The sequence below is a fragment of the Vanacampus margaritifer genome, chromosome 14, assembly GCF_051991255.1.
Source record: "Vanacampus margaritifer isolate UIUO_Vmar chromosome 14, RoL_Vmar_1.0, whole genome shotgun sequence".
In the NCBI taxonomy this organism is placed as follows: domain Eukaryota; kingdom Metazoa; phylum Chordata; class Actinopteri; order Syngnathiformes; family Syngnathidae; genus Vanacampus; species Vanacampus margaritifer.
The window spans coordinates 10,427,683-10,445,182 of record NC_135445.1 but is presented as its reverse complement, the minus strand read 5'-3'; the positions used below and the strand labels follow the sequence as shown (position 1 = coordinate 10,445,182).

General features: G+C 38.9%; 1 protein-coding gene across 8 annotated transcripts in view; it reads right to left on the bottom strand.

The window, feature by feature from the left end:
* rgs3a (regulator of G protein signaling 3a) overlaps window positions 1–17,500 on the bottom strand; it is a 123,199-nt gene that overhangs the window by 28,242 nt on the left and 77,457 nt on the right. For all 8 annotated transcript variants that reach the window (XM_077586332.1, XM_077586333.1, XM_077586335.1 and 5 more), the window contains one exon: window positions 5,973–6,938. In XM_077586332.1, the coding sequence (XP_077442458.1) occupies window positions 5,973–6,938 (966 nt within the window). The remainder of the gene's footprint in view (window positions 1–5,972; window positions 6,939–17,500) is intronic.

The following is a 17,500-nucleotide window of genomic DNA, read 5'->3' as shown; positions in this document are numbered from 1 at the left end:
ATATATATATATATATATATACATTCAAATCTAATTAAAATTCAAATTAAATTCAAAACAGTTCCAATTTGTTTGTTTTTTTAAAAAGGTTTCTCGACCTGGGAATTTTGATTGCCCCTTTTACCAGTTCCATTCAAAATGAAAGGAAAAATAACAACGTGAGTAATATTACTGGTCCAGTTTTATCTTCCAGTGCCATAAAGTGAAATGGGAAAAGTTCCAAAACTGGTAGAGCACACTTAAGATGTTTACTGGGAAAGACAGTCGGTGATTTAATTTATTGCAAGCTGTGAAGTTAAACACCATAAATGGCCAAGCTGCAAAGCTTGGCCATTTATTGAGTTTGTTCCAGTTTTTCCCAATAGTCCCAGCTCGCAGGACACTGTGTTGAATGTCCGCAGAGTTTGCTCCTGTCCGTAAATATTTACCCGTACGCATTTAGTATTTTTGTGCTGCCCCGCATTGATTCGAACTTTTGTCCCGTGCAGGCCTTCTAAGTAAACAACATGCGATTCTGGTGATTCAATTGATTAAATGACTGTTGCAGAATGTGCAGTTAGTGACAAATACGACACCCTGACTTTATTTTTTTTTATTTCCATCTAGACCAAACAACATTAACACTCATCATCAACAGATATTTCAACACTGTTTCCATAAACGTCCAATGAATTGATGGTGGAAGTCTATTTTCAGCTACGCTCACGTGCAGTAGTGTGACTTGCACAAACCGTGTGGCACATTAATCACAACAGCACGTTTGTCTTTGTAGAGCTTAGCTGCGGTGTTTTACCCAAAAAGGGCACTTTGTTTACCGATAATTTTGTCCACGGGCTCCAGATTAGTTTCTAGTAATTGCTCATGGCATGGCAGGGTTAGGGTCAGGATTTGGGTCTTTAGCTATAATTCAATAATGGGATTCTATGGAATGTTGTGGGGGGGGGGGGATAATTTGGTTATCATTCTTATTACTATGTTATTATTATGTTATTACTAGGTTATTACATTATTAGGCTATTATTAATGCATGCTATTATTAAACTCTTATTGTGCAAATGTTCGTCCATGTTAATTTAACCAAGGTACTCACCACTTTCAAATAAACACTGTGTACTACTGTCTGTATTTGCGTAAATACAGTAACTTCCTCTGGCCACTATTTGAGCACACGACTTTTTTAGTATTTTGATTCCAATATTTGGACAAAATGCAAGGTGGGTGAAATGTAGACAGACACCCTCCAAATGAACTGGAGGGCTTCGCAACAAGCAGGAAGTATTCCTCCAGTATATTTGCTTAGCACTACACTCATCCTGTGTCATACTCATGCAGTACGCAATTTAACAAACGTAACTTACAGTACAGTATGCCCACTTTTGTTCCACCCACTTGCGTGGACTCTTGACAACGACGCAAGGGAACGTAAGTTACCCTGAACTACGCTGTAACTGTTTCCATTGCGCGTCAGCCGAGACGGACGGTATTTACACGCATTTCAAACAAACATTTTACAGCCCATAAACAAAATGTTTACAGGCCGTGTTAAGACGTGTCTCAGTGAGTGCAGCGTCTTCATTAACAGGAAGAAAAATGGAAGCGTGCGTAAATGTGGGGGCGGAATTGGTGGGTTGTGATGTAAATTAAACGTTGCTGCAAATATCCCGCAAAATGTCTTATTAACATGGAAGCATTCAAAACTATAACGAAACGATATGCAGTATCTTCGGTGGAAATCAGAGCGACACTATTCCTCTAGATCTGCTCTCTGTCCAATCCTGCTGTCAAAGAGAGCAGAGAGACGGTACAGGCACAGAGATGGCACTCGTTCCGTGGGACATAAATCAAAACCAAAGCCAAATTTGGGGCCTCGTCTGATTTATTGATCGTACACAATTTACAAAAAGGGTGAGTCATTGGAACTTTAACGTTCAGTACTGGATTTGGGAAAGGAAAACTTTCATAGCAACGTGTTCTCACAATAATTTATTAGGAAAGTATAATAGAGGTTAAACAATTTTTGTTTAACGTAGATGGCTCTTTATATTTTTTAAACGTGTGAAAGTGCAACATCCTGTACAAACAAATCCCTCATTTTGAGTTCTGCCTCAACATATTTTTAAAAGCGTTTGTGTTATAAAAATCTCAATTACAATTTCAAAAACTGTTAGGGCAAATAATAAATATTTTTTTATTAGTAGTTTTTTTTTATGCAGTTTAAAAAAAAGTTCTAATTACACTACATTATTTTGTTTAAAATCATACTAAAATGTCACATTATTGCGTGTACAGTAGTAATAACTACCCTGTCATTGCAAAAAACTAAAAACTAAAAATGACTGGAATGATTAGTAATTTAATTAATATTTTGATAATTATTACTTTAATTATTACTTTGATAATACTTGGATTTTTATCACTTTAATCGTAGCTACAAGCTTAACAATTACTTTAGTATTACTTTAACTGTTGTTATTTTATAAGCGTAATTAAGTACTGAGATTTTACTGAGACAATTATTATGACTTTAATGTTTATTATTGTATTGCTGTATTCACTTTCATTATGTAATTACTTTAATCATCACTTTAATTATTCCTATAGCAAATATTTCTTATTACTTCATCATTTATTTAATTATTACTTTAATATCACTTGGAGAGTCATTTTATTATTTGATTAATTACTTTATCATTTTAAAATAATAATAATACAAAAATAATTACTTTTACTTTACTACCACTATTTTAGTATTAAGCAATTTTTTTATTACTTGAATTATCACTTTAATAAAACTCACATTTTAATTGACTTGAATTGTGACCACAGTAGCTTTACTGTTCTTAATCAATGACTTTATCACTTTAATTGCTATTGCTTTGATAATTTCTTTAATTATTATTGGGTTTTTAACTTTGATATTTTATTTGATTATTATTTGTTTTTTTACACTATTTTGATCGCCACCTTGCTTCCATTATAAAAGTGACACCTACTACCACTACTACAAATACTACATGAACAGAAAAAATGCATGCCATATTGTTGTGATTGTACATTTTTGGCTATACATATGCAGGCAGGCAAAATGCAAAAAAGTATAGAAACTTCACAATTACTCTGTGTCACTGTATGTGTGTGTGAGGGTGGCAGATGACATTAAATAATGGAAACGGACTCCTCAAATGCGATGGCCGTGACGCCAACGGGGGTGGTCCAGTTGGCCTCGACTAAGGCAGGACCAATCGTCTGGGGCCGTGCGGGAGGCACCGCCGCTTGCTGCTGCTGCTGCTTGCCCACACTCACATATTTACAATCTCAATGCCATTTAAGGATGCCAAATGTGCTGACGGCCCAGCTGCAAGAGCGGCCAGATAAGGAGGAGTCCCTGCCTTTGATTAATCCAAAAGTGATGGAGTGCCCTCCACATGACGAGCTATCTTTCTTGTCATATGCAGGCATTTAAGAGTAACACGTTTGAATAAAAACATATCATGTAGAGATAAAGAGCTCTCAACAACAACTCAGGGGATGTTGTAGAATATAATCTCAGAACCAAAACACAAAAGCCACAGTCTTAGATCGCAAACAAAAAGAGGATGTAATGCATGCTGCCCTCTGCTGGACAACTAGTGATACTGCTCTTGTACTTTGTAACTTTAAATTTGATTTCCATATTCAGTTGAGCCAAAATTATGAATTGAAGTATATTTTTAATTATTAGATGGCTATAAAAGAAACGAGAAAGCATTATGATTATTTAGTCTTGGGACTTTTTATTCTATAGTGAAACAAACAGTGCCACTTGGTCTTTCCCAACATGCACTTGCTCCCTGTGGCCACTTGATGTCACTCTTTTTTAAATAATTTAGTCAACATGAAGTACAGTACAACTGACAGATTGAAAAATGGTTACATATTGGATATTTTCCGTGTAAACTGAGCATTGTGTGCTGGATATCGTCAAGGTTGTACTGCTGTACCTAATAAAGTAGCAACTGTGTGTTGAATATTTCTCAATGTTTTGTGTGCCGGTCCAGGAAGGTTTGGATTATATTTAAAGGTCAGGTTGAGGTCATGACTATGCGCATGGCTGCAACAGGCTCAGGAAGGCATTATGATAATGACGCATCCCTGCCACTGTAGCAGCACCAGAATGTGTGTGTGTGTGTGTGTGTCTTGTCACACAGCCTTGTCTGCATTTAAGAGGTAAAACTTAGGGTGATTAGACGGTCATGACGATGCTTAGCGTGTCAGATGGAAAAGGTATCAGGAAGTTCATTCAATCAACAATGCATCTACATAACTACAAGAAGACAAGGATGTGTGTTTGTGATAGTCAGGCTGCTTTTTTTTCTTTTCAATGTGTGTTTGTGTGCGCGTAGACTTGTGACTAAACTCTTGACTGCTTGAGCGCTCGAGATGCCAAAGGCTCAGGAATGTGTTTCGTCAACGAGGCCTCCCCATAACTATAGGTAAACAAGGACGTGTGTTTGTGTTTCATTTTGTTCGTGTGTACATTAGGATAAATTCATGATTGTTTGATGCTTCAGATGTGAAGGGCTCAGGAATGTGTTTTGTCAATACGCGTCCCCACTATTGCACGAATAAAAGAATGTGTGTATGTTTAGTTATGTGTGTACATACATCTTAGATTAGGGTATATGTCAATGTGAGATTTGTCTGAAAAGTTCCAGGACCGGTGTCACAAACGATTTTAACATTTCAAATCCAAACGACAAGTTTTTCCCTTTGAAGTTATCCGCCTGGATTTCCCCAGCCTTCTCTGTCATGCTGTAACGCACTCCTGGAATTCTTCCCGGATCCTCCAAGACCAGATCGGGTGAGAAGGCAGATTGCTCCAGCACGGTGATAATCTTCTCAGCCAGGAACTGTCAGATGCTGCTCGGGACATTGTGCCGAGGCGCGTCCTGCGACAGCTCTCGCCTCTTCTTGTGCATTGAACGAACCATGCGCCATTGGATCTTTTGTTGACGTGTCGGTTGATGTCCAAAGACTTGGACTGTCTTGCTCTCTTTGGTCTCGGCGATGTCGGACTTTTTCGCTGAAGTCTTTGGCCCTTTGGTGTTTGGGTCGTACTCGAAGATCCATGACTCATCACTGGGGAGGACTTTCCCTAGCAAGTCTGGTCTCATCATCACTCATTCTGCTCATTGTTTGACGACCTAACACAGAGGATATGTACATAAAAGCATGTGGACAAAAGTTCACTGGCTTCCGACAGCTGAGGTTGAGCTACTATAGTTAAGAGGAAAGCTTTTCTTAGCGTTTGGGTTTGAAATATATTTTGTGACATCTTTTCTGCAACTTTTCTCTTGTAATCATCTCCACAGCTACAGGAAAACAAGGATGAGTGTGTGCAGTCATGCTCAAGCCAAATCAACCCCCCCCCCCCCAATTTTTTTTTAAACCATTTTAACTCTCAGTCATTTTTACTAAAGCAACTCCCTTCATTCCTGGCTTTTTTACTGGATTTTGACAAATTTTGCCAGGCCCACAGAATAATATGTTCTATTGCTATAAAAACATGGAACCAAAATAAAGATTAGAGCCTCTTCTTTTATCAGGAAAAAAAGCATATTTGTATCGGTTTCCGTTTTGCAGCAATTAGCATTAGAATATAGCTAAATTTAATTGATATTCACATTCCTGGTAAAAACAGTCGAAAATAGCTTATTGCAACATGGCCCTGGTTGGTCTCTTATACACTGATGCCACCTGCTGGCCGTTTTTGTAATAACGGCCATTGCTTTAAGCCCCCTCTTCATGTTAGAAGCGGCGTCAAAACAAAAATGTATAAATACGTTTTTAGGAATAAAGGAGAAAGTATTAAAAAACATATTTACACGTTTTTGGGTTTGAATGAGTTAAAATCAAAATATGCTTGGTTAAACCCACTTGGTGAGTTGGCATGGGACGTCCCCCATCCAAGCCTAAAGGGTACTTGCGCTTACCTTCCTCCCTGAGAAGAGCATGCACAGCTGATGCATGGAGCCTCCGTTCTTGGTGAGCTCTTTCTTCAAGGTCTTGGGCGAGGGCAGCGTCCAGCCGCCCTTGTGGCACCCGCCGCCCGTCTCCAAGCAGTTGATGGCGTTGTCGGAGGTGAAGCAGGGCGTGCGCGGGTCCTGCAGCAGGCTGCCCTCGCTGTGGGTGCGCCGGCGCAGCGAGTTCTGCACGCTGAGGCCCCCGCCGCCGTGCTTCTCGCAGGTGGCGGCCTCCACCATGGAGCGCCGCTTGCTGTCGCTGCGCTGCAGGTAGGCGTCGTCGCTGTCGTCCTCCTCTGAGTCGTCGTCGTCCTCATCGTCTTCCTCATCGTCTTCCTCCTCCTCCTCCTCGTATTCTTCTTCGTCTGTGTTGGGCGAGGAGAGGGCATCGGCGCTGAAGGAGCGGTCCAGGCGCAGCTCGGGGATGACGAATGAGGACGAGGAGGACGACGGAGGTGCGTTTGTGTCGGGCGGCTCGGAAGCGTTGTCCTCGTCTGTGTTTGAAACCAGCAGGTGGAGGTGAACTTCCTCTTCCTCTTGCTCTGCTAACTCCTCCAACTCGCTCTTCCTGCTCACACTCTCCTCTTCCTCATACTCTCCCTCTCTCTGGCTGCCCTCTCGCCACATCTCCATCTCATGTCCGTCCAAGCTCTTCCAATCCTCGCCCTCGGTGGAAGGCGGAGGCGTGGGCGGCACCTTGTGGCGCTCCTCCGAGCCGCCCAGCCTTCCGAGGGGCAGGTAGACCTCGTTTAGAGGGCTGAGGGGATCCGAGGGGTGAGGGCTGCTCAGGGTCAAGGGTTCAGAGGGGCTGGACGGATATAGACTGCTCTCCTCCCCCTCAGAACTGCGGGGCGGCAGGTGGAGGCACACGCCCCCTCTGTCCACCCCGACTCCGCCCAGCTCACAAGAGGGCGCGTCCACCTTTGGCTCCAACATCTGAGTAGACACACAAGAGGAGAACATGCACATTAGAAATCACTATTTGCATCTGATGCATGTGCCACATACAAGAATATGCAACTTGGTGATGAAGTGCTGCTTATATGAGTGAAAATCCTGTACAACTGATGTTTTACGTGTTGCTACTACTGATACTAGGCATGGCAAGGTAAGTTCATTTCTATAGCACATTTCATACACAAGGCAACTCAACGTGCTTTACACAAGGAAAAACAACACCTATAAGCTAGTTAGCAACATTCAGAAGCAAAAAAGAGAAAACAAAAGTAGGTTACAACATTTACTAAACAATGTTAAAACATTAGACAGCAAACATTTAAAAGCATTTACACTCAGGGCTGACTTCACTACTGTTGGTAAATTATTCCATTTGTGTGCAGCATAACAGCTAAATGCAGCTTCACCATGTTTACTTTGAACTCTGGGTATCAGCATTGGGCAAATACCCAGCCTTATTTTAAAGTATCGGTACTCGCAATGGCGGAACTATAAATTAGAAATTTGAAGAACAGAAATTTGCCATGAACTTTATGCAATTTTAATGAAATATGCTACTTTGGGCTATTGCTTTTTGGGGGAGATTTTATGTATCCAAATTACTTGTCGTATTATTACTTAGTATCAGAGAATGCTTAAGAGGTGAGAACTCTAGAATGTTAAAATAGATTATAACAGAAATTAGTTAAAAAAAAAATTCCCCTGTCTTAGATCATGTTTATTATTATTATTATTATTATTATTATTATTATTATTATTATTATTATTTAAGCATTTTTCAATCCTTGGAAATGCCATATTTTTAAATGAATGATTTTTTTTTAATATGGAGACTTTTAACAGTATATTATGTGTCATGTTTTGTTTTTTTCATTCATTCATTTATTTATTTTTGAGCAGAATGAAACAAAACATCTCATGTACATACAAGAAGCCATTCAAATATACAAATGCAGCAATAAAAAAAAAAGCTATTTCCATGTACACAAAAAAAACAAAAACAAAAAAACAATCACTACATGTAATGCTCATAAAAGGAGTGGGAAGAAGAAAACGTATTAAATCCTGCCCCCAGCTCACATTTATATAACACGGTATTCTACTTTAGCTTCCCAAATGGTAAAATTAATAATGCAAATTACAGTTAGTAAACTGATTAGGAAACCTGACATATATTACATTATAGTAGATATCTAAATGATAGTCTGCATAATTTAGAGTACAATATATTTCAGGTTCATAAAAACTCATCCTGGTATTTCGGAGGTGTAAAATGTCTAATGCTTCTTATATGCATATGTACTCTCAATAAGTAAAACATACATAAATAAATACAAATCGGACATTGTTTGGTAGGGATTTGTTAGAGGCTTTAAATGAGATTAATATGGATATGGTTCTTCATTTCACAAGGTCAATAATCTTAATTAAATAAACAGATGATAAGTGTGTACTCAAATTCAGCCTTATGTATGATTTTTACCGCTCATTTTTGTAATATGAATAATGCATGTATGGAACATTGGTACCATAATTGTTTGCCCATACACATGACCCTTAACACTTTCTGGACTACTTCTACAGTTACCAAATATCAATACTGAGTTTTATTTACTTTTAGTTTTATTGAGTACTCCATTACTGTACTCACATGTTAGTGAAAGATATAGAAAGTGCACTGGACCAGACATAATTTAAATTATTCAAAATATTTCAGCTCTCAGTATGATAAAAAAATTACAGTACCATCTCATCAGTGAAACAAGGGATGTAGTGTCATGCTGTGGGCATGTATGGCTACCAATTGATCTGGATGATTTGTATTTATTGATGATGTGACTGCGGACAAAAGCAGCAGGGTGGATTCTAAAATGTTTGCTGCATTTTTTTTTATAGGGATGATTCATACACAATATTCAATACCAGGGAGGGGAAAAATAGCTAATGACTCACATTATAATGTATGTTAAAAGCAGACTTATCAATAAAAGACAAGCCTCTGGCAAAGTTATGATGGTCAAAGTCAAACATCATCCATCTTTTCTCTATGTTTGAATGGCTGGAGTATAGCAGTAAATCAACACACCCTCAGCCAAACCCTGCAAACACACACGCACCATCCATCCTTCCAAAACTCACTAGAGCGCCTTTCACCTCTCCCAGCCCACAGAACTGTCAGCGGTTGCATCTTAAAGTGCGGCAACAATGATTCGCAGCACCCACATGGTCGAACACCACTTTCAAGATGATACATTTCTAATAAAAATGAATATTTAATGTTCAACAACTGCTGTTGTGAAAGAAGAAGAAAAAAACTGCTGATGCAACGACACCACATGGTGACTTTAAGTACCTCGGCTCATTATCGTTCCAGGAAATGAGATGGCAAACAAGGCATTTTTATCTTTTAACGTGAGGGCGTTATTGCTCACTTGCTCATAATGTGCATGGTTATCAGACCAAAGCAGTGGAAGATGATTGTAACGCTGGGGAGGTCTTCAATTCTTATGTGGGATCATTAAAATGAGTACCACAAAGCTTCCATATACTTTATGTTCAAACATTATTTGACGTGATTTGAGGAAAAAATATCAAAAGTGAATTGTCAGCACGTTGGCCATCGTCCAGGAGGCAGCTGCAACTCCTACAAAGTCAGCATAACTTTCAAAGCATTAAAATACAGTACATAAGAAAAGTGAAGGGTGGCGTGGGTTGAGAGTGTTAGCTTGCAAACCAAAATGCAGGAATAAGACTGCTTTAAAGGGGACTTATTATGAAAAATTGACTTTTTAATGGATAGTAAACAAATAGTTAGGGCACTAGAGTGCTTACCGACCCATCAAGCGTGAATTTAAACATCTAAATCCATCTTGGTAAATAAATAAATAAATAACACAAATATATATATATATATATTTTGTAAGTGGATACATATTTGTGTATGTTTAATTATATATATGGTTGGTTATATAGTTTTGTATAGCCGAGTGTTTTTGTGGTGGGGTGTTTTTTTTGATATTTTCTGTTTGTTTTGCTGTTTTGGGAATATTTAAAAAAACAACAACAACGACACGTAAGTAAGTCAATTTTATGTTATTTGCCTTGTTTTTAAAATGTGACTATGAGCGGGGACTAATTTCCGTACTTAAATTCTCCCCGTACACAGAGTATGATATAGAAAATAGCTATGAAATAGCTCCATCTCCCCATGGATACGACACACCCACTATCATGTCAAGGCTAAAAGGTAAGCAGAGCTGCAATATTTTTTTCCCTGGATGCACAGATTAAAATTAGACAACAATAATAATAATAATAAGAACGATAATAATAATAATAATAATAATAATAATAATAATAATAATAATAATAATAATAATAATAATAATAATAATAATATCACATGATCGGCCCTGTCTTCCGATCATGTCGACAACCCAACAATTTATGCCAAGTAAATGTAGTTATAACCAAAATAACCAATTATTTTAATGGAGAAAGGTCATGAATGGAAGAAGACGTTATATAACTCCCTGTAAAATACAAATACACAACATAATTGTACATTTGTGCAAGCCAGCAGGGGCAAATACAGAGGGAAACACGGCCATGAGTTCCGTCAGCATCCATTAAGATACACTTGTTATTTACTGGACTCATGAGTGGATGTATGAATTAATAAGTCGAGCGAATCGATTCTGTCTTCTGGGAGCCTCGTGAAGGGGCTCATTGTGCCGGTCGGGCTGACCCCCGATGACGCAGCGCGGTCACAAGACGCTCGGCTCTAATTGCAAAGAAGGATGTCCTCTCATGAGACTGCACAGGCTGTTTAACGCGGCATCAACAAGTTTGCCTCAAGTTACTGTTTCCGACACGCTGGTGTTGAAACGATTTCTTTTTTCCTTTATCATGTATGCACGGATTAAATACTGTAAATAGAGCAGTAGGAATCAACGATTATGTTTTAAAAGGCTTTTAATATATTTTAAGAATTCATGCCATAGCCATTTTACAGATCAATTCCCCAGTACAAGTCATGGAATTCACCCAAAATGGCTGCTTAAAAGCAAAATGACCAATGCCCTATTTATTTATTTGCACCTGAAAGAAGTTTCAGTGGCTAAAATTTTCTTCCACTGTTGCGAATACCAAGGTTATTATAAGTTTAACAAAAAACAACAACAAAAACAAAAACAAAAATCATTAACAAATTAAAATAAAAACTAGCTGAAACTATATTTTATGTTTACAAAACTAATTAAAACTAACTATGATTAAAGCGAAAATGTCCTTCCTTTTAGTCTTTGCTTATTCATTTAATACGTGAGCCTTTGGGGATGATTTTAAATGTGATTTTGAGTATATTTATTTCAATGTTAACCGGAATAAAGACGTTTGAAAGTGTGTCACACAAAAGTGATGTCATCTCTCAGGAGCCAATAGAAAAGCACCTTCAGAAGATGTCTTTCCTAGACAACCAAATTTGCCTGCTTGACTTTTGGCTCGCCTGCTTTTTCATTTAACTCAGCCGAAATGCAACGCTAGGTAAGAAATGTGTTTTTACCATGGTGTTTATTAAATATTGTGCACAAGTAATACACATAAAAAAAGAAAACTAATACTGAAACTAAAACAAAGCTAATAAAAACTAACAGAACCACCCTGAAAACCAATTAAAACGAACTAAATGTAAAAAACAAAACTCAAAATGAAATAAAAACTAACCAAAATGAAAATCCAAAAACTATAATAACCCTGGAATAAATACCGATAACTTGAAATAAGGCTGGGTATTGACCCGATACCGATACCTGGTGTGGGTACTCGCCCATCCCGACAAAAAACAATAATAAAATAGTTAGCTTGAGAGGTAAGGCAACTTACATACATCCAATTTGCTTATTTAACATTTTGTATGCAATACATTCACATTTAGATACAACTAAAAGAAAATGCTACCATTCCTAGTGCTACTTTATAGCTTTTGGCTGTTTTCCCTTTTCGCGTTGAATCTTTTTAGTGTTTCGACCTCATAAGTTTACATTACCTCTTTATTTATTACGAGTTCTCTCTAATGTTTGCACAGCACTGCGGTCAGCTCAGGTTGTTTTAATACAAGCTCATGTAAATCAATTTGATTCGATGCCGAGTCCTGCCAGCAGACCGCATAAATAACGCAACACCCGATCGCCACGATCATGCCCTAAAATGTTCACTTATTCGCCCGACAGCGACTGTGATTTAGCAGGTAGGAAGGAATGTTTGGAGTTGGAAGCCGTGCGCTGTCAAGTGGAAATGTGACGACTCACTGTGTAGAAGTCAAGCAGGTTTGTTTAAAGGAAAGAAAAGAAAAGAAAAAGAAAAGAGAGTGTGTTTGCTTGGGAGGCAATGTGATGATTTTAATGAATAAAAGCCAAATGATGATTGTATGCATTGCTGACGTGCCTCTTATTGTTACTCACAAAAGAGAAGCGTAAGCAGATGTTTTTTTTTTCCCAGCTTCCTGTTTCGCTTTAAGGTGATCCAGATCTTTCTTCCTCTTCAGCGCTCTACTTAAAGCCCCCCTTGTGACCACACTTAAAGGCTACGTAGTGATGTTACAAGTGATGCATGGAGATGTATATTAACAATGAAGTGCACTCGCAGGAAAAAAAGAACAAAAGGTTCCTCCAGGGGAATTCAAGCAAGGCAATTGTTCCATTACATTCACTGCTTTTTTTTTCTTACATGAAATGATGACCACGATGTAGCCCCAGCTCCAATTTCGTTTCATACAGTATACGTAGCATAAATGTTTTCCAAAAATCAATTTTTGTGTTTTTGAGATCTCACGCATTGCAGTAAGCAATACAACGAAGTGATCCGTCACCAATGTGATATTTACATTTTCCTCTCGCACCTCACCGACCATCACCTTTTGTCATATCCTCACGAAAGAGGCTGTGACTGTTGAAGTCATGGCCGGAGACACAATGGAGCCACCTGTCAGAAACACTTGTACCCTCTCACACATTCTCAGCACCGGACTCGCATAAAAACACAAGACAAAGTCACGCAAGCTCGTGTGAAAGCTTCCTACATTTGGCATTCATTTTCGAAAGTACCTTTTCACTGACTATTTGGTGCGGAAACCTTTATGGAAAAACTTGCCTGTTTGCCATTTTTTGTAATGTGGCAAAATATGGAACCATGAAAGTACTAATGTGGAGTAAACAGTTGGACTGGGCTATGTTGGTTGAATGTACTGATAAAGTGGTTCAAACGTACTGCAAAGTTATTCGAACGTATTGATAAAGTCGTTTGAACTATTACAGTGCACTGAGGATTCTGAACATCCAACCATTTCTGATAATTCCCCAATGTAGCGCAATGCAAATGCTTCCTTTATATAATGTATAAAGGAAGCATTTCACCATATATGGTGAAAACAAACAGCGGATTGTATTGCTTTTGCCTGCGACTATCATACAAATCAGACAGATTGTGATAGTAGCCAAACGACATTTCATCACATTTTAAAATCAAAATAATCCTGACAAATCCAATTGCAAGGATCCAAAGTCCAAAGCTTTTCAATGAGTGGAAAATTTAATTTCACAGAGTAAGACCGCCATTTTGACTTGTGATGTAAGCTCGAAATTGTCAATTGTGTTCATAGTTCCTTGAGACAATCGAATAGCTATTGTCGGGCGAAAATACAAGCTAATTGCCCGCTAAACCAACAAACAGGCAGCAGGAAGTGGATCACATTCACGTCCTCCTTTCTGAACCCCTCCGACTCGCTCATCCAATCACAAATCCAAGAGCAGCTCATTATGTTTTGATTGGCAGTCAGCAGGAGTTTACAGATAAGATGGTTGGCACCCATGGCTGCTGCTTTGGCTCATAAAAGTTTCGTCACACTAAACAAAGCATCAAAATTGGTGGAATTTATCAATCAACGTACTTATGACCTCCAGTTCCTGTTGTCAATGCTTGATGGTTTTTGGGTCAGTAAACACACAAGCGTTTAACCATTGCAAAGCTAGTGGACTACGAAGCAGAAGACGTTCCAACTAGCACATGCTGAGCGACAGAGCGTCGGGACTCAACACCATCGATGTTACTCCTTCTCATCAAATGTTCATTGTTTTACATCCGACTTGCCACTCAACAAAGAATAAGAGAGATGAATAGTTGTAGAAGAAAAAATAAGCTAAATAAGCTAGGCTAACTGCTAGCTTTGGGGTCTGGCTGACACTGATCAGAAGGCAGGGGGTAGAGGGTTGCTCAAATGCGGCGTGTGTACTCCGCTTAAGAAAGCACTTAATGTTAATTCTAATGAACCATTACTTATTCTGCTTTTCTTTCTTTTTTAAATCAGTGCAAGTTGTCAGGGATTAATTACAAGTCAACCTCTGGCTAGAGAGCCCGTAGATGAACGGCACACTCAACAACGACATCATGGAAGAGGTCAATGAGACGGTTATGAAACATTTTTTAAGGGTTGCACTTTTATGTTGATGGACTATTAAGAGGATGAAGGTCTTCCTACAAACTCAAACACTCGGGGTAATGATCCGTCGTTGCACCTTCGGAAAGCGATCTGGAAACACGGGTCAGGCTGAATCCTTTAGGAAATGATGACGTTCATCACAGGCCGCAATGACCCAGGGAGAGTAACGTCAATATAAAGGCTGCCATGAACAATTTTCCTAATTGACTAATCATTGATTATTTTTGTATTTAGTCGACTAATCGGATCATATGTAAATTTCACATAATGCTCACATAACCATCATGAGCTTCAAGCTTGATGTGTTTAAGGTATATGTGCAAATTAAAAATAAAGACAATTAACATAACATGATAATACATTCCACTTTTAAAATTGCTTGTACCTTCATTGCTGACATGTTTATAAATGATGGTGTAAATTAAATTGAAGGCTAAAGAACTATAACCTAGTGCTATACAGTAAGATATTAGCGTAACCACATTTTCTATTCAAACATGTCATTGATGTTATAACAATATATCAAACATAACCTGTGTGTGCTAATGAAAACATTAGCAACTAGCTGGTCAAATAGCTTCCTGAGACAACTGGCCCTCTTCATCAGAAATGAAAATCAGCTACAACGAGCTGATACAACGAGCTTTTAGATGCTCGTATATCACCGTCATGCAGTTATTAAAGGTTGCTAACGCTGGTTAGCCGTAATGCTATTTACGATTACTCCTACAAAGCATGTGTGTCGAAGACATGCAGATTTTGAATGTCAACGTGATTGTGACTAGTTGACTATAATCCTTTCTAATTATCTAAATTTTTTAGAATTTCTAATCTTTTCTAATACATAATTTCTCAACTATTTTTTTTTTTTAACATGACCACCCAAAACTCACTCCGTAGTACCCGTCGGGAAAGTTTGTCTCCCGTCACCAGTTTCACCAATTGACGCAAAATTTGCTGGACATGTTTATCATAGTGGGATGCTAGGAACCATGCCCGAAATTTAACAGTAAGTCAGAAGCTTTGGTTCGAAGCAGCCATTTTGGGTGAGTTCCTAAACTCATACCGACGCACTCCAAGAAGGGAATTCATCCACATGAGCCACAATCGCAAGCAGATATTTTAGACAGGCGGGTGACAGCAACTTCATTGACATTGAGAATGGCGTCAAAGTTTGATGAAAGCACAACTTTCATCGTAGTTTACAACTTCACAACTAAACTAATATAGGCTATAGGTATTTTTGTCATTGTTATTAAAATGTATAACACATGGCCAGTGCTTCCTTATGAATGAATATTGTCAATATCCAAGCGGTATTCCTTACGATTTTCTGAAGGTCAAACACTTGTTATAAAAATAGAACTGTAGGGGCACACACACGCACACACAGTCATGGACAGTCACTCAGGGACAATCGTGTGACCTTTGTCCTAGTTACCATGACAATGAGAGACCCGCGCTCTACTGTGCCGCCTCCAAATGTTACATCCCCACCTATGAACTCTGTCCTTCCACTTCTTTCCCCTCAATTCATAGCGAGGCACCTCCAGTGTTGCCTTTAATTTCCTGTGGTTGTTTTCGAGTAAAGCACAGTATTAAGGCGCATCAGCACTGGTCCTCTTCCTTTCACTTTACTTACAGCAACATTAATGCTTTAATGTAGCCACATGTCAAATCTGTACGCAGTCTCAATAAATCTGACTCAACTCAATTAGCAAAGCGGTAAGAAATACAGCGCACTGCCAAACATGCGTTCTCCTTCCACTTCCTCTCAGCCGTTACGGTTGCCTCCGTGCAGTCCCTCACTCTCATACTCCCCGTCCACCCCCACAACTACCAGCTGGACTTACACAACAGCAAGTTGGCTGTCAGGATATTTAGATTTGATTCCAACAACACAATCTGCATGTTAAGTCATTTTTGATGGGTAACAAGGGCATGGAAGATCAGAGGTATATCTCTCTAGATATTCCAGTGGGCTGACTTGCAATGCAAGGTATGGAAGATAAAGTGAGTCTTTAATGGTTGAAAAGAGATCAATGGTATCAGAAGTGGGATGGGTGGAACGACTGACTCCAGAGAGCAATGAGGCACTCTGATTGGAATGGTGGCCCTTTGTACGCAATCTGATTTTTCTTTGGGGTTTTTATTTTGTGGTCAGTGGAGAGTTTTTTTTTTAACCCAATAGATATGGTTTCAATCCAGGACCAGCAGGGAACCTTTAAGAATGTTTTGGTGTCAGAAGGTGAATTGTTAGTCCCATACACAAGGGTTCAAATCAGAGTTGCAGGTGCTACTTTGAGTTCTGACAAAAATTTAGACACTAATGGCATGCCCTGGTGGAAAGACCTTTAGCGCTGGTGACTCGCAACGGCTTTCAAAACGGACACAATTTTAAATTGGGGTTGAGAGTGCTACTTCATTTAGTTCTGACAAAAGGTGTCAGAAATGGGGTCTCAAACCATGTGACCATCCAAGGAGACAGTCCTCCAATTAACACGCCCACGTAGGTCATTTTGAAATGTGCCAAATTACGACAAAGTATTACGTATTGTAGTTTAGCGACCCCTATCGGCCATGTTAATAGCAAAAAAATAATAATACTAAACTGAACCATAACGGGAGTTACTGGGACTCGAACCCGGGTCGTCTGGTCTTAGTGTTGACTACATGTTTTGTAATGTCAACCATACTACAACCTCAAAATAATAATAATAGTAAACTGAACCATAACGGGAGTTAATGGGACTCGAACCCGGGTCGTCTGGTCTTAGTATTGACTACATGTTTTGTAATGTCAACCACACTACAACCTCAAAATAATAATAATAGTAAACTGAACCATAACGGGAGTTACTGGGATTCGAACCCGGGTCGTCTGGTCTTAGTGTTGACTACATGTTTTGTAATGTCAACCATACTACAACCTCAAAATAATAATAATAGTAAACTGAACCATAACGGGAGTTACTGGGATTCTAACCCGGGTCGTCTGGTCTTCGTGTTGACTACATGTTTTGTAATGTCAACCATACTACAGCCT